A 26898-nucleotide genomic window follows, 5' to 3' on the forward strand; every position below is an offset into this window, starting at 1 on the left:
ATGCACGTTTGCACGTCTGCACACACACTTCACCAAAAAACTTTTCCCCCAAAAAACATATTTTTAAACTATGCCTCAAAATTAATTTCAGTCCAAATCCAAATTATTATATCAGTTGCTACTTGATTGTATGAGTAGTTACCTCAGATATAATGTGATATAAAACTTTTTTAAAGCCCCACTTTAACTTATTCGTATTTTACCCACACCCAGATCACTTAAGGTATATTTTTAATAAAAAGTAAATATAATAACCTACAAAAACGGCATAACTGGGTTATCACACAGTCACATTTTTAATTTGATGTTTCCAACATAGAGACAGCTGATTATTGAATATCTGCTGGAGTCTCTTTTTAACAATAAATGTGACAAATGTGATTGTGACCTGATGGAAAACAGAAGCTGCACTTTCAGTGTAATTATTGCACGTGTTGCTGTCTTTTGATATATTAAACAAAAAATGACGTTCAACCATTTCGTTTTCTTTTTTTAAAAAAGGCCTATTTTTATTCAAATTTACCTAAAAATGGAAATTTAAAATAGCTATTATGTTTGTTTGGGGCAATTTGTGCGCTACTTTGTCGAGTTGAAACGAAAAGAAGAAGCTCAATCTTGTGCGCAAAATTCCGAAGTATTTGCTTATATGCAAATAAGCTTCACTCAACAGAAAAAGAGAAGAAGGCCATAATCTGTGACGATAAATCCAGGATATTAATGCTGCACACAATATTTATTTAGTCTGCACTTATTTCCTTAGATTTCGCTAAAGTCTGTTTTATGCATTGGATGTAAATGGCCTGCCAGGTTCACCGGAAGAACGGAAGCGAGGTTAAATATTTCTCACTGAAAAACAAAAAGTCTAAATTAGAGAAATATTTTTAGAATAAATAATTTTTTATTTAAAGCAGATAAGTGTAAGAAAACGAAATTAAAATCTTGACTAAATGATTTTAAAAATAAATCAAACGTCGTTCTACAAAACAACCAGACAGGCGTGTCTCATTTTATGATCGTCATTTTTTCTTTGCTTAATTGAAATGTATTCAAATATTATGCATTTGGATATGGCTTTGCAAACAAAGTTAAAGATATATAGTAACTGATCTGATTGTTGTTTTTAATCCTCTTTGAAATCGCCCAGACTTTTTTAATGTCCATTTGTCATCGATCGATTTTCCATCTACACTGCGACACTTTCATTTAAATTGATGAATAATAACAATTTTATATCTGGAGGGCCACACATCCCCCTGGCACCAAACACAACCTTTATAATTCCCACTCCAAATTCTGAACATTTACTATTATTTTTATTTTTTTTATAAAGAATAATATCGAAATAAACATTTAAACTCGACATTCGGTTGTCTGGTTCCTGATAAGTGAAGGCCTTAATTGGGCTATATTGACAAACTGGAGAAAAAGAATATTATTTATTTGGTGTTTATAGATTTTATTTATGGAAGAAAAAAAAAGTAACCGCGCTTGAATCGTAAAACAGCTGTTTGCATAAATTGTGCAGACAAATCTGGAAATCCAAGACATCCTGAGAGACTCTTGATAAACTCTTACTTACAGGAAACCTGTTTAAAACATCAATAAGGGCGCAGGAGCCATTATGTGATTATGTGGTGCTGGCGGTTCTTTATTTTTATTATAAAAGCTATTGCCTTTTTCATCAATTTGCAGGGAGCGTCTGTCACTGCGGGCCCCAGAGCCGCAGCCGCTCTGACCCCCGGGTCAAAGGTCATCTAGCCACTCCACCGTTACTGCAGCTCATCAGCCGCTGCCAGCACCAGAGGAGCCGGCTCGTTTTAAAATATAGACAAGTGTCACGTGGAGGTTTAAGCGACTGTTTTTCCTTTAGAAAATACAGTAAATTATGAAGAAGTATACAAACGAACTGGGAGACGTGGAGTTGCAACGCTTAGAAGATATCCCTCCGCCTGTAGGAACAGCGTCGCGGACACACAGGTGAGTATTCTGCGCATTGATATTTAAATTAGCCCTTAGCTTTCCAGCCACCTGTTTATCAGGTAAATTTACTGGAAAATTTCCCCGAAATTTTAAAGTTTACACCAAAACATTAGTGTCAGTCTCTCTGTTACCTACCTGCCCAAACACACTCGGTGTGAGGAGAAGACTTGGCATAATTAGGTGGTTTATTGGTGCAGGCTAAATCCTTCCTTTAGCCTCAAGGCACTTGAAATAGTCCCGGTTTTATTGTGGCTAATAGCCTGATGTTAAGGCTTCACGAGGCCTTTTAAAGCTTTTTTAAAAGCCAAATCGTATTTTTATGTTCACTTGTGAAAAACATGGTGGTTCCAGCCATACTGAACCATGCCAGTAGCAGGTTTAAACACAACAATTATCAAATAAGTCAAATTATTAAGAAGGCATGCTCCAAAAAAAAAAAGAAAAAGCAAATTGTCTAATGTCCTTATGAGGAATTTCATATTGTGACTGTATTGTACATAATGTAGGTCTACTGATGGTTAAATGCAGATAAACACGTGAAATATTTGTGAAGGAACTGAGAAAGTATGAAAATATGGTGGCAGTGAAGTGTCGCTGAGCTGTGACTGCAGGCTGTTAAATAATATTTCCTCATTGCTCCGTGGAAAATAAGGATCAGGACTGCCCAGTGACTGATAAGAAAGAAAAGCCCCTCACATGCAGACGCCCCCTCTTCTTCCACCCTCTGGTTTCCCTGTCATCTCTGTGGAAGGTTTAAAATTAATTAATTTCATATTGACTGATAACATCAATAAATATTTGTGTCTCTTATACTGTATGAGAAATTCTTGCAATCAGCTTGAAGTAAACAGTTAAATCTAAAATCCAGATAACAAGCTGCTTTCTCCTGATGTCACACAGTATTCTGGGTAATGTCTGATTTATGAACCTCAGCCATCATCACAGTCATTGCATATTGACTCTCATCATTGTGTTTATTGACATCTGTGTGAACCTCATAATAGTCGTCATTTGATCAGTGTTCCTCAATAAATACTGCAACTGAAGCATGGGAGGTCAGGGAAACAGTAACTCCCTCGGATTGATTTCCAATAATCTGGTCGCTGCCTGTGTGATCCTGCGGGGAAATGTCAGCTCCTGTCCTGATGCCTGTTTCCTTGGCGACTGGCGTGGAGATAATAGCCGTTAATGAGATATTAACCCCAAATAGGGACGAAGACAGGAAGTGATGAGTGTTTGTGGAAAACGCTTCAGTCGGGCTTCGTCAATGGACGACCCCGACCCGATCAATATTGTTTTGTTATTCAGCGACGGTAACAACCGGTGAGACCCCGGTCGCTTGAAACTCAGGAGGTAAATCCAATTCTTCAGTAATGGATGCACGGAAACATGAGAGGAAGCATTAAAGCGCAGACAAATAATCCAATCACATAGAAAAAATATAGATACAGCATACAGCACTACACACACACACACACACATAACAGAATTATATGGCTGGCTCTTTGTCCAGCTGGTTAGGATGGAAGCAGGCGATTGCACCCTGCAGGTCAAAGGTCAACTTCATCCCAGACACCTGACCTCATCCACCAAAGGTTGACCTCCCTGGATCAGGAGTGTGTGTGTCTGTGTGTGTATGGGTGTAAGTGTGAGAGTAGAAAGGGAGGGTGGACGATAAGGAGAGAAACATGTGAATTATTGCCAAATGGTGAACATAAAAATTGAAGTGTGTCTGCGTCTGTGTGTGATTGTCGCAGATGGCCGTGGATGAGAGGTTAACAAATTTGAAGATATTTGTGATTTGAAGATGAGAAAAATGTTATTTCGTGTTAGTTTGTGTCCGAGTACGAAATCCTGTCCGCATCTTAAACTTGGATTTTCTCATTCGGAGCCGAGAGGCGTGATATAGAGACAAGAAGTAGATGAACTGAGAAAGGATGACAAATTAGAGACAAAGCAAAGGACAAGTAGAGGGAAGCTGGTTAAAGAAAAACAATGACAGATTGGTGGATAGTTGCAGCTGCAGCTTTTCCTCTTCCTTCACCATCATTTCATTTTTCTTTTACTTTCTCCTCCTGTCCTTCTGCTCCTCCGTCCCTCCATCCCCGCATCTCACTGCAGCTTTCTGGCAAATTATCACCTGACCTTGACTCATGTGACCCCCCCCCCCAAATGAACACACACACACACAAATACAGCACACACAGGCTTGTAGATACTGCACTTGCAGCAAGTTGCACATAGTCGAGTACATGGTCAAATTTACAGAGATGTCAATAAATTCCTAGAATTTACGTTTTAGTCATCTCTAAAAGTAAATTTAAAACGTATCTTTCTTTTAGAAGTGCGCTGTGTCCATTTTACATCATGTTTCTTCTAACATGCTGCACAAACAGATTGAATATGTCACTATAGTAAGAGTAATGTAAATAATTTATCCTTATTTACCTTGAGTCTGGTGCATACATTTTTTAACATGTTTTTGTGTTGATTATTTTCTACAAAAATCAAATATTTAATATGGTAGGAAAACAGTCTGCGGAGGGAAAGTTCACCCCACAATAATACATATTTTAGTTAATAGTTACGTAGTGTTACTTATCCATCTACACTGTATAGGTTCGAGCTGCGCTGTTTTGAAGATGCTGGCTGCAGAGTCGAATGCTTTCTCTTCAGTGTAGTGGGGCTTCATGGCATCTTCCATGTGGTACTCAAAGTACCAAAAAATACACCGTAAAAAAACTGAGGATAGGTGTCCCCTTCCTGAAACGATGACCTGGTTACTCAAAGTAATCCAACACCCTTTTGGGCAGTTTTTTGTGCACCTGCTCACTGTGTCACTGCACTGGAGGAAGTGTGAATACGCACCGCGAGAGGCTTGTGTTCATGACATTGTGGCAGCATCTAAACGTGTATTGCACCCCCCTCAGCACAGCTGTAATGTTACCTATTTCCACTCTGCCTGGGTGGGTGTAGTTCAGTAGAAAAAGTAATAATTCCAGCATGAAACTCCTCTTGCAATAAGATTTGTGGATTTTTTTTTCTTTGAGTTACCTGGTTAGGGGACTCTGAGATTTTCAAATGCGTTTTTCGATGATTTGAACAGCACAAAGTGAGTGTCATCTAGGTCCATTATAATCAAGAGCGGGCCCACATCTCTCTACAGCCGAAATGCCCAAAACTGGGAAACCAAAATAATTTTGAGGAAATGTGCTTTTCAAGTGTGTTTCTAAACTTGAAATCTTAAATGCAAAAAGAACGGCAGATCTCTTGATCAAGTGTTTGGACCTTTTTATTAATCTTTTGAGATTAATAAATGGAATAAAGTTTTTATAAATTAATGACATCTAAAGTGCTCATGGTATTTGCAGAGAATAACTACACCCAAAGGATGGTGCCAGTAAGCTGCCTCCTTCCATGTCTCTCTCCAAGTTCTTGCACACCAATCTCGTCATCCCAGAGGTTCAAAGATGAAGGTGAGTAGGTGGGAGGAGGCGGAGGGGGGGTGGTAGACGAGGGGATGTAGGATAAAAGCAGGGTGGAAATACGCCTGGCCGAGCACTTGTGTTTCCATCCCTCCCCTTCACCCCTCCTTTCCTCCCCAAAAAGCATTCTTTCCCTTCTTCCAGCTCTCATTCACCCTTTAATCCCTCGCTACTCCACTGCATATGTTTCCTAATCCGGAGTGTGTGGGAGGCCCACTCTCACCCCTCCCCGTGCCCCCTCCTCATCCACCTCCGCCCTTGCCTTTCTCTTGGTGGCTGTAATGCTGTAACCTGCCTCTATTCCTCTTTCTTTTAGCCCCAGACTCGCTCTCTCTTTCTTTCTGCGGCTCTTATCGTTAGACAGCAGTGCGGTTCCAGCCTGCCCCCAACCAATCCTCTGATTTCGGAGCCCTTCAACCACTCCTTTTTTTCTTTTTTTTGTTCATTTCTTGCTTTTCCCCCCCTCCTTGTTACTTGTGTGGTTATTGCGTCTGTTTTGTTTTCTCGGTTTTATCCAGATCTCCTGGGAAATACACTTGCCATGCTTAAACATGAAAAATTGCTCAATATATGGTTTAACTGGAGCAGGGTCTTTACGCAGAAACTAAAACCCTTAAATTAAACCAGAACCCTATTATAATTAATCTAATGTGTAACCTGGACAATTTTTAATATTAATTTGGGATTTAAATTTTTACATTTATCAAATAATTTTCAAGGATATTAAAACTGCTGTTGCCTCTTCTTCTTTCTGTTCAGCACTTTTTCCCTCTTGCAAGCTGTCTTATTTTTTTCTCAGGTGATTTTGTTCTCTCTCTTCTCCCTCATTTCAGCTGCTCTTGTAACACACACACACACACACACACACACACACACACACACACACACAGGCTTTTTGTCCTGGTTCTTCTCTTGCTTTAGCCCATTACTGAATAGTGTTCCCGGAGCCTTTTGTGGAGCCTTGTATAGGCACATGCCAAGTCAAGTTATTTCAGAGCGATTTCAATGGAATTACCCCCCAAAATAATCTCCTTTTGCTCCCCCCTTTCCACAAAAAAGTAAGAAAGGGCGGAAGAAAAGAAGGGAATAATGTAAAATGAACCAGCACCCTTGACACAAAATAAGCCTTTACTTCCACACGAGAGGGACATGAGAATATGAAAAGATCAGAGTGTGCATATTAAAAGATGCACAGAGGAATTTGGATAAAAATTGTGGATAAAAGGAGAGTTCTCCCTCAGCAAAGCCAGCTTACCCTGTTTTTTCCTGTTATTTTTACTTGAATAATGGAGATTACTCACCTTTATACACTGACAGAGGTTTTTAGGATTTAGGTCTTTGGTCTGTGGAAGTGTAAGTTGAAAGAGGTCTTTAAAAGGACCCACACACGGGGACACTTTCTGAGAATTTTTTTCCTGCAGGTTGGGGTAAATTGATCTTAATAAACAATTTAGTATGCAGGAAGCAGACCTTAGACACGCCAAAGAGATATCCAGAGGTGCAGTGGATGTAACACATGTGTCAAATTTCTGGTTCAGCAACATTCATAGCGTCACTTCCCTGGAGGTCAAGGGTCAAAGCCTCAGCGCCCACACAGTACATGTAATAAAACTGAATGATGGCTGTTTTCAAATTAGCCTTAAATTAACCATGACTGTAGGATTTTTATTGTGTGTATTTTATATGTATGTTCCAAGAGAGTTCCTGAAAAAGAGATCAGTTGTATTTGATTTATTTTCTTTTTATGAATTAAGTGATTCGGTGGATAGGTAAACTGGTGATTCTAATTTGCCCATAGGTGTGACTGTGAGTGTGAATGGTTATTTGTCCGTCCTTGTTACCCTGCGATAGATCAGTGACCTGTCCTGGGCGTTAGGGTGCCAGATGGGCTGCTCTGAGTATTTCAGAAGCTGATGATCTACTGGGATATGTCCACATGGCCATCTTTATGGCTTGCAGTCTGAGAAAGAGAAAATATCCAGTGAGCATTAGGTCTCTGGGGGGGAAATGCCTTGTTGGTGTTAGAGGTCAGAGCACATAGGAAGGCAACAGTAACACACTTTTTCATTTTGTTACAACCAAGGTATGCACAAAAGCATCTCTGAATGCACACCACATTAAACGATGACGCAGATGGAGTACAGAAGCAGAAAGCCACACTGGCTGCCGTGTCAGCAAAGAACAGGATGGGTCTAATGGGTCTTGATTTCTGCTGCAGCATTCAGACAGTAGGGTTAGAATTTAGCATAGCATCAATCCATCCAGCCTCGTATCAACAGTTCAGGCTGCTGGTGGTTTAATGATATAAGAGATATTTTATTGGGATACTTTGGTCCCCTCACCCCTTAGTACCAACTGTAATTATCATTTAAACACCTCAGTATTGTTGCAGTCCATGTTCATCTCTTTATGACCGCAGTGTACCCAGTGTATCTACCCATCTTCTGATGGCTGTTTCTAGCAGCATAACCTGCCAGGATAACCCCATATTTTCATGAACACAACAGTGAGTTTGCTGTTCTTAAATGGCCTCCATAGACACCAGATCTCAATGTAAGAGAGCACCTTTGGGATTTGGTGGAATTGGAGATTCGCACCATGAATGTGTTCTTTAAATCTGCAGCAGCTGTGTGATGCTATCATGTCAGCATGGAGCAGAATCTCAGAAGAATGTTTGTAGCACTTTGTTGAATTCGTGTCAGGAATAGTTAAGGTCATTCTGAAAGCAAAAAAGGGTCCAATTTAGAGGTAGATGGATATATTTTGTTATTACCTTAGAAGTTAATTTTATTTGGTTTATTTTTATTTGCTTCTAGAGCCAGCAGACGTCTCTTAAGATGAACTTTCTGGAAGCTGCAGAGTTTTTGAATTGTAAATATTACTATTTCAAGTTTAAAAATATTGGTTGTATCAAAATCCAGTTAGTGCTTAAAATCCAGATGTTCTCACCGGTAATGATTGAAACATATACTGTTAGAAAGAGGGGATTTGTGAGCTTCATGTGGTTGTCTGTAGGTAGCACAACAACAACAGTGACTCCAGACCTGCTCGCAAAAGTTTGGGATGAGTTTAACTATGTATGGACATATGGACTCGTCTAAATGTGCATACACTGAGCACCTGTGAAGACCTACGTTTTTTTTTTTTTTTATGTAAAAGTTTGCATTCAGTCATATATTTTAAAATTTAAGTGCCCATTACTTTGAAAAAAATAGCTTTTGATTCAGATGGTTCAGGGTGATGACACGCTGTTTAAAGTTTGAAAATGTGCATTTAGCACATTTAAGTCAAAATGGATAAAAGTAATCGCTTCTTTTTAGAGATTTTTTGATAACACTTTATTGCTGTCCCCCTTTTTTGGCACTTTTGTGCAATGTAAGTGCTTAAATGGGGCCTTGCATGATCATTTCCAGAGTTTTTGTTTATGTTTTAAAGCCAACTTTCTTCTGATTGGCTGCCCCTCATAGACACAATGGTAGAATAGCATGTGCTGGTACCGCTGTTCCTAGACTTATATTACTGAGTTTGGGTTCCTCGGGTGACCATATTAGGATATTCAGAGTTTTTTCTACTGTTTCTATCCAAGAGTAGAAAAAACTGTCTTTGACACTGTGTGTGGTAGAAAATAATGAAAGCCTAAAATATCTGTTAACAGTTATAAACTGTCAGAGAAAACTTTCTTACTATTTCAAGAGAAACTAAGGAAAAATAATTATACTGTCCTTTATTTATTTATTACATATGTCCCTATGGATGCCTGCATGATGAATTGTTTACACTAGTATTATTGATAAGCATTTATATGTGTTATAGCAACATTGCTTCTTGTAAAATATTTATTGCCTGTTGCATGATGTAAAGCTTTAGAGGGGTGCTATAGGCAAAGGCTAATACATCTTCATTCATGTTTATTTGTGCAGCAAAGTAACCGCTAAGAACACACACATGAGCACTCGCAGTGTCCCAGAATCCATGAGCGTACATGTTGTTTACTGTAAATCTACAAGAAAATGCGTATGATAGTGTGTTCCACGTATGTGCTGGTGTACAGACGCGTGCAAGCCACCTTCGGGCATTCACATACGTGTTTCTCTGCGTGTTCATCAATACATATATCTCCATGTGTGCGAGTGTGTGTCAGTGCCAAGTGTCATATCGATAGGTTAATAGCTGTGGTGTCAGATTCAGTAACTCTCTGATTAGTTGACAGTTCACTAATCCACACACCATCCTGAGTTATTGGCCCGGCCCATTGATTTCCAGCCTGCCAGCCAAGCCAGGAGGAACTCGGGGGTCGTAAGAGAGCCTGCCGTTATTGATTGGCCCCAGATCAACCCCACTACCACCTCCACATACCGTGCACGCCAAACCAATGCAGCTGCAGTCCTACAGCATGCAGCCTTACCATGCCTTCAGATAGAGTCTCTCTGTGGCTCTGGTTCTTCCACCTATCCACACTCTTTTGCTCTCTTTTTCAGTGTGCTACTGGGTGTATTTGTGTCGTGTTGTGGTATCATCTCCATCAATCAATTTTTTTTATTTATTTTTTGTGAAGACTGAAATATTTTTTTATTGATAGACTTCACAAGTTGTAGGAGTCATCTCACCCCTCTCTACCTGCTCTGTGTTTGCCAATACTTTCACATCCTTTCATCTGTATCTGTGCATTCAAGTGATACTTCTCCCAAAATCTTTCACGTCTCAAAGACTTGAAAAGTGACTGTAAAGCTTTTGTCGGGTTACGTTTTTACAGAGAAGATGGTTGTAATCCATTTAAAATCATGAATGTTACAGTAGACTGTGGCGTGAAACAGTGTTTACATTTGAAATCATGTGAGTTTGTTCACTTAAATTTGAGCCTCTAAAAATAGGAAGCTATGTATAAAAATGGCTGCAGTTCCTAAACATTTGGTGCCAAATTTGTGGAAAACCTGATGAATAAAGCTGAACGCCTGCACTTCAATCATAGGTTAATTGTTTGATTTGAGTATCAATATAATGTGGTGGTGTAAAACCACAGAAAACTAGAGAAATTGTGTCCTGGTTTAAACAAATTATGACCTTGAACCTCCTACATTTTCATTAGCGTGTTGCCATTCAGCCAATTCCCAGTTTAAAAAGTAATGCAGGTGCTGTGGTTGGAAGGACCGTGCACAAGGAGTAAGGTTAAAGTGAAACTTTAATTTGTTCATTTTTCTATTTAATTTGTGGTAATATCATCAGCAGATACACCTCAGCTCAATAATAGACAGACATGGACTTTTCTAAATGGGCCTCCTTCAACATTTAAACATTTCCTGGCACAGACAGAGGCTCAGCAAACAGGGCTTTTCCTACATCACGGACTTGGAAAGGTTCACACAAAATAGCACGAGATGGATGGTTTTGCATCCATTGGGCCGCATTAGGCTCAGCTCTGTGAAGCGACACGGTGCAACACTCTGTCCACAGCTAGCACAGCCGGATGTTAAGAGGGCAGTGCATTGCAAGTGAAAACTGTGCTTTTAGTGGATTGAACCCTGGTCATGAAAGCTGGCATTTAGGGACCGAAGGTGGAGTACTGTCAACTACACAATAACAAACTATACCTGGCAGCACCTCCTGTTTTTGATAAGGGTTCGCCTCTCCTTATCCAGGTTTAATTGTAGCTCGACTGACAGTAGCTTTTGTAAAAGAGCCCACAGTTGCATTTTTGAAAGGCTTAATAAGGAGGTTTAGTGTTTTGATCATTGCAGTGACTTCAATAACCGGGCAGGTACAGGAAATATCAGAGAAAAATGTTCTCCAACTATTTAAATGTCTCTTATTTTGTACATGATGAACTTCTGCAGAACAGGAAAGTGAGTTCCTCTTCAAAGTATATTACGGTCTCATTCGTGAGTTTGGGTTAATTTATGAATGAGATGCATTCTCCCATCTGGTCCTGAGATATCCAAATATCCTCCTGAAAGAGCCGTAAATGCCTGAGGAGAACAGCGTCTGGGTTATGTTGCTTAGCTGCTCCCACCACAGATTGTTACAAACAGATTGATGATGGCTCGATTCTCCTGAATAAAAACAAAAGATTTAATTCCTGTTGGTACACTTAGCTGAATGTTTTTTTTTTCCATAATTAAAAATAAGACAAAATTCTTCTAATTATGTCTTTATTTTGGTTCTTTTTCGCCTCATTGATCTTCATTGTAAGCAGAAAAGGCTTTAAAGTGAGCTGAAAGATGAAGCGATGTAAAATCAAACCTGCAACTTTTCCCCGCAGTTCACAAGGTAAACACATTTAATTCTGTTGATCCACGAGCACATCCAAACATCGCTGTGATCCTCCTCTTGACATTCTCAACATCCCTTGTATTGCTTCAGCCCTTTCTTCTTCTCTCTTCCCTCCGCTCCCTCCATCTCTCCTCGGCCTCTGTGTAAGCATCGGGGTGGGGCGGGGCTGAGGGGTTGTTAAACATTTTTCTTCCTTCTTAATTGTTTTGACTTGTGCCATTGGCATCCCGATTAGGCCCCATTGATTTCCCACTGCTAAGTGCATTGATTTCTACATTTCTCATTGATCCCCACTTCTAAATCTACCCACACACATCCACACACTCTCGGTGTCTGTCTCTCTTTCTCTCCATGAACACCGCACAGGCCGAGCATGAACATGTCTGTGTATCTGTGTATGACTGAACGTGTGTGTGTGTGTGTGGAAGAGAGAGAGACCGAGGCATGTAGAGAATAACTGCGAGTAAAAAGGCGCAGAGAAAGGGGATTCAAGTTTAGTCAATGGTGTTGATGTAGTACAAGAAAAAGGATTATCAGGTTTGTGCGAATAAAATGCACATCTCGGAGGAAACCTGTGGAGTGTGGGTGTTTTTGTGAGGCCACGAGAAATACAAAATTGTAAAACGGCTTTTTGTGAATTTGTGCGGCTTGCGTTTTTACTGGAATTTTGAAAATATTTAGCTTTAAAAATGCATCATAACAGCGGATGTTGCGTAGGATGTTATTTCAGCAGTACGATGCTTTGAAGGATTGTGTTTAAACACCTTTCACTGCTTATTTTTAGTTTTGTCTTCTTCTTTTTTTTTTAAAGCAAGTCTTGTTATCATTTATGTACACACACACCCTTTTTCCTCTTGATCGTATTCGATGGTGTCCACGAGAGCTGGGTCTGATCCTCTCAGTGTTTAAGGCTATCAACCCCCCTCCCCGCTTCTCCAACAGGCACACGTAGACACCCATAAACACCACACACACACACACACACACACACACACACACACACACACACACACACACACATTGCAGGCTGCAAGGGCCCGAAAGCTCCATCCATGTCATTGGCATTACCTCAAGCCTTGATGCTGCATTTGTGCTAAGCTAAGCTGTTTGAGCACAAGAACCAGAGGTGTGTGTGTCTGTGTGCATTTTGTGCACGTTACAGTGTGTTTCCATTTATGTGAATATCCGTTGTGTGCTTTGTTGCATGTTATGGTGAGTTTGCATATGGATATGTTTGTTCTATGTGTACAACAGCACGTTAGAAAATGTGCCTGTGTGTGTTTGTGTGTGTGGAATACAGGATCGTCTGGGAACCTGATAAAGAATGACAGCACAAAGTCGATACTGCGGCCCCTTCCCCACCCCTCGCTCCATCCTTTACTTCAGTCTGGTCTTGGGTTTACATCTTAAATCCATTACAACCAGTTTGGGATGAAACACGATGCAGAACATGTGTGAAATATGAACACCGGCAGATTCACAGGAGGGAAAATATCCTCAAAGTCAAAATGAAATTATGCGTGAAATAAAGGAGAATATACATGGGGGGGGGAAAAAAAACAGCCTATAGAGATAAGACCACGGAAACGCTTCGAGTGAGAGAAAATGTGTATTCACAAACTGATTTTCACGCTAACTGTGATTTCCAGTGCGCTCGAGGTCGAGACGAGCTGATGAGCTGTAAGCAAGAGCATTGATCTGTCTCAACGATCGTATCAAGGTGGCGTATCGACAGCTTTGTGTTGTACTTTTTTCTGTTTGTCCTCCGCAGCCTAAGAGGAATAATGGATATGTAGGACGGTTATTGGCAGGGCCCGGACTGGCCTATTGACAACCTGTCAGCATTGATTACTTAGTCAGGCTACGAGAGAACAAGGAGAGAGACATAGACAGAGAATGAGAGGCATTAAGAGAGAGAGATGCTGAATATGGATAAAATGCCGAAAGCTAAAAATAATGTCGGTGAACAGAGAAGGGCTACCTTGGTTTATAAGGGTCAGTGTGACTTGTGTGTGTGTGTGTGTGTGTGTGTGTGTGTGTGTGTGTGTGGTTACAGCAGTAGCGGAGGGTTTGGTGGTGATATAATTGTAAGCTGGTATTGATTGGGCCCCCCCTTGTTATTGATGAGGGAGAATTTAATTCAACCAACTCGTTTGTCAACATGACACTGCCATTTAACAATGAACTCGCTCTCACACACACACTCACACTCGCACACAGAGCAGACAGATAAAGAGCAATAAGATCTATCCTGCAACAGACTTCTTGTAGTGGGAAGTGTGTTTTCACATCAGATTATTTGGTTTGTCTTAAGATATGTAGATTGTGGAGCTATGTAAATAACAAGAAATGTGATGGTGACATTTATGGTGTATTTTAAATATTTAAACTGTCTCGGTTCGTGATTTCGAGGTGTATAAGATGATGATGTGTCAGGTTAAACTATAAATAAAGTAACTTCATATGAATCTGACGTGAATATCAGTGATACACCAGTTCCAGATCAGATCTGGATTTAGGAACAACAGGTTTTATCTGAAAGGGAGCATCTGTTTTAGGTTCATTTTTTTACGACTGTCTCTTTGTGTTTGTGTGTATTTGTGTGTCTGTAACTGATCAGAAGTCTGATATGGCCCGTGAGCTCACGATGTCAGACAAAGCAACCACCACAGCAGGTTTGTGAGTAGTTATAAAAGGACAGATATTACAGAAGGGGGGAAAAGAACATATTGCTATTGATGAGGCCCGGCATGCGCCATATTCTTCACCTCTCCTTCAAATCCACTCACACCTCCCTCCCCTCCTGCGATGGACGCACAAAACACACTATATTCTACAAGAAATAATTGCTTTTGTCTGGAAGGAGTTTGGATCGGGGCTCCTCTGCGCTCGCCCTCATCTGGAGAGGGGGGCTCTTGAGGGACAACCGGTCGCTTCTTTATATGGCTCCTCTTCTCCCTCCTCCTGCTGCTCTGCTTCTTTTCTTTTTCCTCTGTCTCTCTCTCTGTCTCTCTCTCGTTGGGCACGCGGATGTCATCTGTCAATGGGGAGTGGGCTTTTTTTCTGAGGAGGGGCCCCTCCTTTGTGACATGACGTGTGTCTATGCATAGATGACATCAAAAGCAGCAGCTCGTAATGGAAATGTCCTAAATCACAGAGAGACTAGATTTCAGCACTACAGATGACGTGGCTGCTTTAATAACATTAAAACACTGATATTTTAGGGAGCTGGTAATAGTCATAACTTTGTAGTTTTTCTAGAGGAGGAGGAGTTATGGTAGAGGCCGCAGCACTTATACTCTAGCATCTGAATAAGTAGTAAGGATTATAATGAAAAATATGAAAGGGGAGATGCTGTAGTCACTGCCCAAAAGGAGTCAAGGTGGAAGGGCGTGTCTGATAGGTGAAAGGCTGAAAATGTGAGTTAAAGTGTAAAATATAAAAAGAGCTTAAGTGTCTAAAATGTCAGCAGAACAAAAAGTATACTGAGATTTAAGTGTGACAGAAAAAAAAGTGTTGAAATGAAAGAACTGAAGAGAAGTCACGCTGGCAACATAAGCATTTTTTTTTTTTACTTATATTTAATAAGGAAAATATGAATATGTAAATATGAGTAAAGTACAAAAAAATATATACACATGACAGAGTAAGTCAATTTCTGTGGGTTAAAAAAAAGGAGCAGTAATGTTCAGGGTAACATTTTCAGCCTGAAGTTACTTAAAGTCACTTAAACTGACCTTAAATGGATTCAGCAACTCCAAAAGATGGTTTGGAGCTGATTCCAGGCTGACAGGGAAGTTTTTGGGGTTTTTTTTAACCCAAATTCATGACCAGTTTCAGAGGTGGATGGATGGAAGACTGAAGACTATAACTTTCCCCACCTTTTCAGCGAGGTAGCAAGTAAGGCATCTGCCCTATAATTAAGAATAATTCCGTGGCTGAGTCAAGGACAAAGGAGGCCATCAAACCCTTGTGGAGCAGTAAAGGTCACAGTACTGACAGTTCAAGTGCAGATAGAAATATAAGGTTTTCCATCATTAGTTTTAATGTGGTTATATTTCTAGCAGAGAAAGAAGAGTACAGTTGGTGTGTAAATATCAGCTCATGCATTAGTAGTATTTCAGCAAGTGAAGACACAGGCTGCAGTGGAACACAGAGCACTGGCAGGAGCAGAGTGAGTGCTGCTGCTGTAAAGTGAGGACAGAAGATTTCTGATGATGTTTTATCCGTGTAGGAGGCAGTTTATGGGCTATTTGACGGTTTCTTCCTCTCCCTGCATGCATGGACATTAGCATTGGCAAAGAGCCCGGGGGCCTTTCTAAATATGAGGGGCTATAATTGATCGATAACTTATTAACAGCTCAGTCTCACCTCGGAGTGTATGCAGAGGGAGGGAGAGAGGTGTGGTGCGGTCGATTTTCTTTTATTGACTGCGATATTTAGCGTATGGATTTTTCTATTTAAAAAAATCTATGTTGGCAATAATCTTGAGTGTAAATGCGCAGCGCAGATTGGGGCAGTGAGTCTTGACAGCCGGCTGCTGCAGACTGAAGAGAGAGGTGATGGCCGGGAGGCACCTTTCTTCGGACACACACACTCACACACACTCAGGAAAGCTGCAACTATAAAACATTTCTGGCCAACCCTTAATAAGAAAAACATGCAATTTAGATTCAACTCAACTGACATTTTACGCATACACGCACGCAGCCTTTGCGAGCCCCAAATAATTACTAATTTAAGACCCGTGGTTGTGCAGGCTTTGATTATCCACCTCTAGAAAAAAAAGCATTAGTTGAGTAGTGCGAGTGACCTTGCGTAGACCAGAGCCGCTTAAATCTATATAAGCGAGAGGGAGAGAGATCCACCTGCTGAAATATACATCAAAGCTTCCCCCTTTGATTTCATGTCCGCACATTGTGAAGAGGCGATCGATTTCCCGGAGGCCGGCGATGATGTGATTATTGGCTTCATTATAATGAAGTAATCAGAAGATCAATTGGCCGATCAGCGCTCGCCTTGTACGAGATTACGTGCTAAAAGAAAAGCGTCGCGTTCGTGGAGGAAGGCTTTAAAGTAGTAAAGCAGGGCTCTTATGAGAAGCTGTTTTTTACATAAACCTTGTAAACATCTTTCAGACAGCCACGCGTATTTGTAGTATTTGTAATATTCATCACCATCGAGTTACTTTGTAGATCACATACAAGTGCCAATAAATCTGCAAGTGTGCGCTGAAAAGAAATGTTTGCCTCCAAGGGGCAGAGGCGGGACTGTGTGTTTCTCTTTGTGTATATGTATATGTATGTGTGTGTGTATATTTGTGCTGTGTGTGTCGGGATAAAGGGGGTCGCGGTAGAGAGGGGAGGGAAGAGGGGTAAAAAAAAAAAACACAGATGAAGGGGGGCTGGATATCTCAGTCTCCCGGGCAGAGCGCTTCGCCGTGCCAGAGTGCGTTCAGGCTGCGCGGTGTCGGACCGAAACCACCGGGGTTCCCAAAATAAACTGAAGGGACGCTGATACGCGCGCGCGCACACACACGGAGGATACACACAACGGAAGACTGAGAAGGAGAGAGAGAGATACACACCGGCGGATGGCGGAGCAGAGCCAAAGAATAGACAGTGCACCGTAAAAGGAAAGGGGCAACGCTTTCTCCTCGTCTTTTTCTCGCTTTCGCTTGCGCATCAGTTGAGGAAGCCGGAGGACTGAGTTATTTATTAATATGGATTCATTCATTTATTTATCTATCGATTTTGCTTTAATTAGTGACCCCCGGTAGAGAAAGAGGAGAGAGAGAAACAGCGAGGGGAGGAGAGGGAGGAGCGAAAGTCAGACGGGGGTGCCTGCGTAGCCTTACTTTATTATTTCATTAATTCTCTCTTTTACCAAATAACGGTTTTTATAGTGTCGCTTTGCGTGCGTGTTTTCTTCAGCAGATCAGCCAGCTATTAACCAAATCTTTAGGAGAACCAAAAAGCAGCAACTCCACTCTTACACGGACAGTTGCTTTCTGCCTTTTCCTTACCGAGGATTCGCCGGTGGACTGCGTTTGTTTAGGACTTTTAATGAGAGCGCAGGAGGGAAAATCCATCTTTCCCCAACCCAAACCAAAGCAAACCCGGCCGAGGGGTGAAGACTGGGTCCGAGAACCACTGAGAGTCTAATTGTGCCTGTGTTGCATCCTGTAGAGAGTATCTGAGTGACGAGCACCGACTGCACCGGATTCACATGGGTGCAATGATAGCAGATATCACCAAATGGCCAGTCACCCTCAGCTTGTATTAGCCTGTATGGATAACCACTGGTAGCTTTATTTGTTCTCCCAAAGCCAAACAGTCTTTGCTGCGCGCCCAGCACATCGCTGCGTGTTCGTGTGTGTGCCGGACTAGATCAGTTCAAGAAGACTCAAGTCAGAGGAACAGAGTATCCATCTGGTTACCACAGCTGTACAAAATCCAGAAGTAGAGAAATGTGAATCCAGAGAGACACAGAATCGATTCACAGAAGAAGAAAAAAGCCAAATCCTTAATCTCCTTTTTTCAAGCCGTCCCAGCATCCTTACAAACGGCTGTCCACAAACCTGGAGATCATACGAAGAAAAGCCAAAGAACGACGACAGGACCACGAATAGGAGAAGAAAAAAAAAAAGTGAGACTAAAATAAAAACAACGACCCCCAGGTCGACAGAGGACCATGTTTGTCCCCCTGCCGGTCCCCTTCGTCTTTCAGAGAACAGCGTCCGACTTCAGCGCCTGGAGACTCAAGTCCTCGCTGGCTCCGCGGTCCAGTCCCGGTAAGACACCTCTCCCCGGTCCCATTCCCACTACTGTGTACCTATACGCAAAGAATCACAGTTGTTCATAGTTTATATAATATTTTTTTTTATTTTTAACCTGCTAAATCTAGATTTTTAAAAAGTCTTTACGCATCATTTTATGTTTCCAGTTTCACCTCAGGTTTCTCAAACACCCAAAATAAACTTAAATAAAATACATGCGTGTAAACCGATGATGCAACATACAACCCACAAACTTCATTTTCCATATGTGAAAGATGCAAAATGCACTCCATAACCACTGTAGACGTAAAATGAAATTCTTTAAGAAACAAAAATATCATTTATTTATTTAAAAGTAGAAAAAGCAGATCAGACTCTCAGTATTAAATATTTCAAGACATTTGGGATTTCTTTGAAATTACACAAGCAAGTGATTTTTGTCAAGGAATATTTGAGGACTAAATATCATAAAAAATGTGTATTTTTATTATTTGTCATTATATCCTCACGAAAAGAGGGAAAACGACCAGTTTAACTCGCAATACTTACTTGCATGTAAATCCAAAAATGTAAAAACACACCCCAAATTGGATGCATGAATATAGGGGCCATTAGCATCCATCACAGTCTCTCTGAGGCGCCACACTCTCTCCTTATCTTTTCCTCTTTCATCCATGGCAATCCATCCATCTCAGCCTCCATCCCATCTGTCTCCTCTCTGCTCCTCTCCTTCGGTCTAACTTGGCTAGGTTTGTGGGGAATATTCATGGTCATCTATCGATCAGATTGTATTGATCCCTGACAGGAGGCCACATTGGGAAAACAGGAGTACAGTTAAGTTGGCTGAGGGAGAAACTTTGCCAACACAGGTGATGATGTGAGAGGGGAAATGGTGGCGTTTTCAAGAGACTGAAATTGAAATCCATATATTAAAAAATCAGAATAATTTAATTAAGGACTGATTTTCTTTTAATATTCTTTTAATCTTCGGGATTAATCGGTGGGATTGTCAGTCAATACTTGGTTTTTATGATGACCTTGTGATGCTTTAATGCTCTGCTTTAATAAATCATGATCACTATAATATTGCAGTGTGATCAATATTGACAATGCACTTCTCTGGATTAGCTTTCTTTGTTTGAATATAAAAATCTGTGATGTGCTGTGCTTTATAAATCTAAATGTAAAATTACAGTGTTAACAAATCAGCTGAATGTCTTAATTTTGTCGTTACATTTGGTTTTTAGATAGGTTGTTCAAAGTTCTCCCTTTCCTGCCACCTCCTGGGTAAAACTTTGTGACGTGTTGGTCACAGAAACACGAGTGTGTGCACTGAGGTGTGTGTTTGAGCAGGATTCCTGGAGGGTGACAGTGCCAGTGGCTCCTCTGTCCCACCTCCCATCCATCCAGCCGGAAATTTAAAAAGACAGATGGGGTTAGGTGTGTATGCTGAGCCGTGCCGAGCCGTGCAGGGATAATTCAGGCTATCACCTTAAGTAGGTGTCAGGAGGAGAAAAACGGTTGTGGTTTTTAATGAAACCTCAACTGCTTCTGGCGGCTTTGACAGGCGACATATAACCACCGAGCTTCTGTTTCGGGGGAGGGGTCTTTTTTTTTCCTTTTTTTTAAGTTGATCCTTTAAGAAATTAAAGTAAAAGACCTGATGGGGGAATAGGGAGGAGAAGTGCACACTGGGAGCGAGGGGCCAAATGAATGATTGAATGAATAACAGAATGAGTGGGTGCATAAATGAATAATAAATAGATGCGAGGGTTAAAGTATCAGTGAATTAACAGGTGAAAGAGTCATTGAATTGAATGAATAAAAGCAATAAAAGAATGAATTAGTGAGAGTGGGAAAAGGAGTTTAATGCTTTGGAGAGAAATAAGCCAGAATGGAAGATTCTGTGTTAGCAACGACACTGTGGTGTCAAAGGGATAATTAAATGGCCGTGACTGAATGTGGATTATTAAATGAGGAAGTAAATTAGGAGTGAATAGGTGAAAAACAGAATAACGAGGGTAGGAGTGAGGCAGCAGTTCCTCAGCAGCTCAGTCTGCATGGTGTATTTTCCACATGGGAGAAAATGAAAGGGTCAGAGTTCTTGTACTGGCTGCTTTTTTTTATTTAAACATGTTGGTGCGATAAGCAGCCGATACACACGAGGGAAGTAAAGTAGGTAGGAGAGCAAAGGGCAGCACTCATCCCTCCTTTCCCCTGTTATTTCTCCGCTTTTCTCCATCTTTCATCTTTAATCTCTGGAGAGAAAGAAACTCTGAATCCTCTGTTCCTCATTGTCTTTCTCATTTCTGTGAAGTGTTGACTTGACACAAAAGCCTTTTCTGTAAAATGCAAACTCTCCCGTCTTCCTCTCGCTCCCTTTTTCCCCTCTCCCCGTCTATCCCTCTCTTCCTGTGTCTTGTTCCCTATGGACGGGGGGGAGTTGTTGAATTGGATTTGCCCAGTGTGGTTTGCCTGGGCCCCATAAGCCACTTTAGCTAAGTCTGTTACCCACAGTTCTCTGCCTTTCTCTCGCTCTCCCCTTCTTTCTGTGATCTGACCAAGGCGTGCATCTGTACCACTCCGTGCACCTGTAAATGTGTGAGCACGCACACACCTGTGTGTGTTTGCGTTAGTGGGAGCAAAGACGGGAGTGTCGAAAGTCTAAGACGAGGTGAGTGAGGTTCAGTGGAGAAGGAGCGAGAGAGTGGTCCTAAACAGCAGACGCTTGCAGACAGTGGCTCTACAGTGGATCTAAACCAAGGGCTTATGGGTTTTTTGTCAGCTCGACTCTTAAACGCTACAGTGTTGAGACCGCTGGCCTCAGCTGAGCGGGGCCACAGACACATCACTGCAGTCGCACACCTTTAAATTGGTCACTGGATTAAATTTGTCATCTGAGCTTGATAATGTTTTCTTTATATTTGTAATGTTGTACTTTATTAAATACATTTTTAAGTGCAGTAAATGGTTCCAGCCTTGGAGAAACCGATGGGTTGGGCTACTTTCATGATTGCTATCTATTAAAGAAATCTGGCTTGAGTTTTAGTGCCTTTAAGTCCCTGGAATCTCCCGCTATCAATTCAGATATTGTTTGGAAATGCATCACCCTGAAATCTGACTCTATCCCAGCCTATTCACACTGCGGCTGTATGAATGCAAACATTATTACAGTGAGTGGATCCTATAACTCGTGAAGTATACAGAAAACCGCTGGCTTTACAGCTCGTGTGCTTTTAGTAATGAAACCCTTTTATTACATTAAGCCTTTTCTGCCTTTTAGAAACTCCTATCATATTGTTGACCCGTAGAATTACTTCGCATTCACAGAGTTATTTCGCCAGGAATGCTGTGTTGTGTATTTTCATTCTTCCTGAGTTGTTTTCAGGATCCAGTGTTGTGAATTAATTAAAAATAGATAACATAGTATAGATGTGAGCTCTGAATGCGATTGTTGTAGTAGCTCAGATTTCTCGCTGCTTGTGTTAGTTTGGGGAACTTGTGCATGGGGCAGTAATGAGGATGAACTCTGACATCTCATCAGTGTGGTCATAAACCACATCACATCTTTGAGTTCTTTACTTTCCAGCCATTAATACACCCAGAGAAGCATTCAGATCATCCACAGTTGAAGAGTGGAGACTAGTGTTTCTTGGCTCTTTTTCAGCTTCACATCTTTGCCGCAAAGACTTAAAACCTTCTTTTTTGTGCAGCCCGGTCTCTGCAGCGGTGTGTGTGTGTGTGTGTGTTTTCAGAGGGCAGTGAGGGCGGAAAGGGACCTGTAGCTGCCTCTGCTCTGTCCCTCCTCTGCACCACAACAAAGGAAATCTAAATGCTCTTTTATTTTATGTACACTGCTGTAAAATCCTCCAGGGCCACTGTGGCCCATATAAAACTGAGAGCTGTCAAATTCACAGAGAGGAGGCACATGTCTGGATTGAGAGGGATGGTTTATTTACGTTGGCTACTGTGAGAGGCCTCTTATTCCAGGTGTAGTTATTCAGCACAGTGTTCTTTTTAGTCTCTAGTTCAGCGTGTTCAGACGCGCTTTTCTATTTAGATTACCCCGCAACACATACGTAAAGTCATGATGATTCACGATCAAACAAAAAAAGCTGTCTAAAAATATCTGTGCAAGTGGCATTAAAAATACAACAAAGGAAAGCAAACGAGAAGAAAAAGCTTGTGATGGTTATAAATTACCTGTAAAACGGTGCATACTTAAGAAATAAGTAAACATTGCATTAGTATTGTATTGTTCAGCCACAGTGCAGAGAAACTTTATTTCAAAGTGCATATCCCACGCGCACACACACACACACACACACACACACACACACACACACACACACACACACACACACACACACACACACACACACACACACACACAGGGTGCTGCGTGCTGTTTGATAACTACCTCCTCTCACACCCAGGATCTTCACCTCGTGGAGCCCAGGAGGGGGTTGTGAAGTCTGGGCCACATCAAATTGAGGCCCCTGTGTTCAGATTAATTGGCTTTCTGTGTTTGTGGAGCACACGTTTGTGCGATTATGGATAACAAAGCTTGTGTGTTTGTGGGAGAAAGATGTGATTTTTGCTCAGGTAGATGCAACGTTCAAACGTGTGTTTTTTTTAATTTGTGAATGAACTCTAAGTGAAGCTGGTTACAACGTATATCTGTATATATTTGAGTTTATTCAATGAGGAGGAAATGCATGCCAGCTGGAATTTATATAATTTGAACACGTGGGTGGGTGTGTGTGTGTGTGTGTGTGTGTGTGCATAAAGCTACCAGATCTGTGTGTGAGCAGGCAGACAGGTAGACGATTCAATAATTGCACGTTGAGGTCAGTTATGGATCTTTCCGGCATGTCTGGTTTATCTGAAAACCACAAGAAGCTCATAGCTGCCCATTGTGTGAGTGGTTTTAACCTTCCACCGCTATTGATTAGCCAGCATTGACTGCTCTCTCGCCACCCCATTTGTGAGTGGAGACTGTTGATGTGTGTGCATGAGAATTTGTGGTTGCGGGTGGATCTGTGTGTATTGACACGAACAGCTGCCACAGATGTGTGGGAATGCGAGGAAGCGGCGTCTGCATGTGTGTGTCCGCGTGCGTATGGATCAGATTTTAAAAGGGGCAGCGTTGTTGGCGAGTCCCGGTGCTAACGTGATTGCGAATGACAAAGCGTCCAGGCGGGTTTGTTAGCTCCATAATGGGGAATCAATAGACACAACACAGATGTCAATACAACATGCTTTATTGCATTAAGCTGCCTCACCCCCACACTGAGCTCTGTACGTACACACACACACACACAAACTGCATGTGACGATGTATCCGCTTCATTCAAATGCATCCAAATATTAAAGTAAGTACGTGACATGCATATCAAAGAGGTTGTCAGTGACACATATTTTTTGTTTGGCTGTTTATGAGTCGTTTTATTTGCACCACTGCTCAAAAGCCTGAGGTCGTTTCAAAATGTTTGAGCTATAAATAAAACCCCACATTGGTTGTTGAAAGTATAGCATTAAATTAATAATTCATTAATGTCTGGTTAGACGCAGAGACGCCCAATTTCAGAAATCATCATCCCTGTTGAAATTTTACATTTACATCAGGTTAGCGGTCTTAAATGCCTTCTGCAAAGTGAAGATGTCATACAACAGTTTGTGTTACTCCCTTCACAGAACAGTTCATACTGGCTCCAGCCAGAGAGAAAAGAAGTAGGAGGACCCAGTGTAAGTGGACACCAAGAAAAGACATCAGAGTCTGGAGTTTGAGAAACAGACACCTCACTTGTCCTAAACAGGCAGCTTCATTAAAGGGTATCTGCAGCAGGTAGACTAATCCTGTCAGTGAATACAGTTTTTATTTTAATATATAATAATAATAATAATAATAATAATAATAATAATAATAATAATAATAATAATAATAATAATAATAATAATAATAATAATAATGGATTGGATTTATATAGCGCTTTTCAAGGCACCCAAATTTGGGGCGACCGTGGCTCAGGGGGTTGGGAAGCGTATCTGTAACCGGAAGGTCGCCGGTTCGATCCCCGGGCTCTCTGTCCTGGTCGTTGTGTCCTTGGGCAAGACACTTTACCCTACCGCCTACTGGTGTTGGCCAGAGGGGCCGATGGCGCGATATGGCAGCCTCACTTCTGTCAGTCTGCCCCAGGGCAGCTGTGGCTACAACCGTAGCTTGCCTCCACCAGTGTGTGAATGTGAGAGTGAATGAATAGTGGCATTGTAAAGCGCTTTGGGTGCCTTGAAAAGCGCTATATAAATCCAATCCATTATTATTATATATTAAAATAAATCCATCATAGATTATCAGTTCAGTTTCAGTTGATTTTTTTTGTATAAAAAAAATTACAATTAAAAATTTGAGGGGAATTTTTGGACTACAACTGGACCCGTGGAAGCAATCAGCTAGTCAAATATGTTGATTCTTTAATGAGTATAGCATTTAATTCCTTTCTTTTACAAACAACAACATTTATGACCACATAGTCTTTCATTAACATAGGGCCGTGTTATATATCAATTAGCACATTTTGTCAGGTTAATTGCTTTACTTGAACCGCCTGCACACTGTGACACTGTTGTTGTTTCTCAGTGTTTGTTCCACAGACAGACGTTTTCATACATACTTGAAACTCTTAAAGTGTAAGCCCAGCCTGTTTAGTGTTCTCTTTGCATTTTCACTGATGTTAAAAAATCAAAAATGAACAAATTAACATACCTTAATTTTTACATGTCAGCCAAGCAACAAACAACCATGGACCTACCAAAACTGCAGTCTCTCTAATGGCCGCTGGAGGCTGGATCCAAAAAGGAGTCCAGTTTCAAATGCCAAAACTTTAAAGCAGAAATAAGAATGTTTACAGCTTGCTTAATGATACGATTTTGGTTTTATATCAGATGTGACATTAAATCAGCTAATTTGTGTCTTTTTGGATGCAATTACCTGGTAAAAACTGTGTTTAACCATTTGCCTGGCCCATGTTTGTTTAGTGAAATTCGAGCATTTTCTTTTTAGCATTAGCTCAAAACACCACGCTCATTCCTTTTGCAACAACGGTCACTTCTTGCACCAGAAAACAAAACAGTGATGACCATAAAGTCAGAGTATCAGAGCTGGGCTTACTCAATCGGTGACATCACAGTGGCTACATCTGTCTTTTACATACAAGTACTGGTGCCAGCGCGCGTTTCCTATCACACGCCTCATCGTTAAAAATAAATGTAAATTTACCAGAAACATAAAACATTGTCATCTATAGCAGATGTAATAAATGTCCTGTGCATTACCTTCACACATGCACAAACCTTTGCATGCAGCATTGAACACACACACACCTATACAGAGACCTTTTGTCTTATAGATGAAAAAAGCCATTTCATACCATGGACACTTCCTGCTGTGCAGATATGAAATAAAAACGTTGCCACAACAAAATATGGGCGCCTGAACTCTGCTTCCCCTCTGCTGCCGTCTGTATGTCAGTCCATCCAACCAGCTAAAAACTCTTATAGTTACCGTGGAAACATTCATAGGCCATTAGACACACATATAGGAGGAGAAGAATCTAGGTAAACACTGTCCTCCTCCACACATAAACACACGTGCATCCTGCATTGGACAGTCATCTTAGTCTTGCGCTCTTGATGGCTGCCCTTAATGGCCCAAAGACCATTAAGGGCTAAATTGGCTGTACTCAGGCTATATTTGACTGCCCTCTGTGCCCCGCTCTCTTTGGGTATGTAATCGGCAATCATATGTAAGTGTGTGTTGGTTTGTGTTTGCAACCATGTCTGTCCACGAAAGCACGAGTACCCTGTGTACTTCTTGAGTACTTGTGTCTGTAAAATTGGTGTTTCCCTGATGGCTTGTTGCAGAGTACGTGCGTGTGTGTTTATTTCGGCCAGTGTCCATTTTACACCCCCGTCTAAATAATGAATCGTGGGCGCAGCAGGGGACCTTTTTTGGTTTAACACCAATGCCCACCCTTAATCGAATGCACTCAGCGTGTGCTGCCCCTTTGTCCGACAAGGTGTCTGTCGATAGGCTTTCTCCTCAGTGCACATAAATGCCATAAAGAACCCCGTGCCTATTCATTCATCTCATAGCTCACATTCCATCTCTCCACACTCCTCTCCACCTCTCCCTTCACTCCCTCTATCACTCTAATTCCCTGCCCTTGCCCAGCGTGCAACCTGGTCTGTTTGGTCAGAAGAAGGAAAGGCAGGAAGAAAAGGGAACACGAGGGCAGGAGTCAGAAATAAAGGCATGAATGCTGTTCAAGGTACTGAGAGGCTGGTTTCAGGTCAGGACTGCTGCTTGCCTTCTAATTAAGCAGAATA

The 26898-nt window shown here is 41.3% G+C and overlaps 1 protein-coding gene across 1 annotated transcript in view; it reads left to right on the plus strand.

Moving 5' to 3' along the window:
• The first annotated feature begins 17160 nt into the window (after window positions 1-17160).
• The window catches only part of pou2f2a (POU class 2 homeobox 2a), a 65800-nt gene continuing 56062 nt past the window's right edge, over window positions 17161-26898 (plus strand). The window contains exon 1 of the mRNA XM_004572652.4: window positions 17161-18525. Within this exon, the coding sequence (XP_004572709.2) occupies window positions 18426-18525 (100 nt within the window). The 5' untranslated portion in view covers window positions 17161-18425. The remainder of the gene's footprint in view (window positions 18526-26898) is intronic.

Source organism: Maylandia zebra, linkage group LG22 (genome assembly GCF_041146795.1).
Source record: "Maylandia zebra isolate NMK-2024a linkage group LG22, Mzebra_GT3a, whole genome shotgun sequence".
NCBI lineage: Eukaryota > Metazoa > Chordata > Actinopteri > Cichliformes > Cichlidae > Maylandia > Maylandia zebra.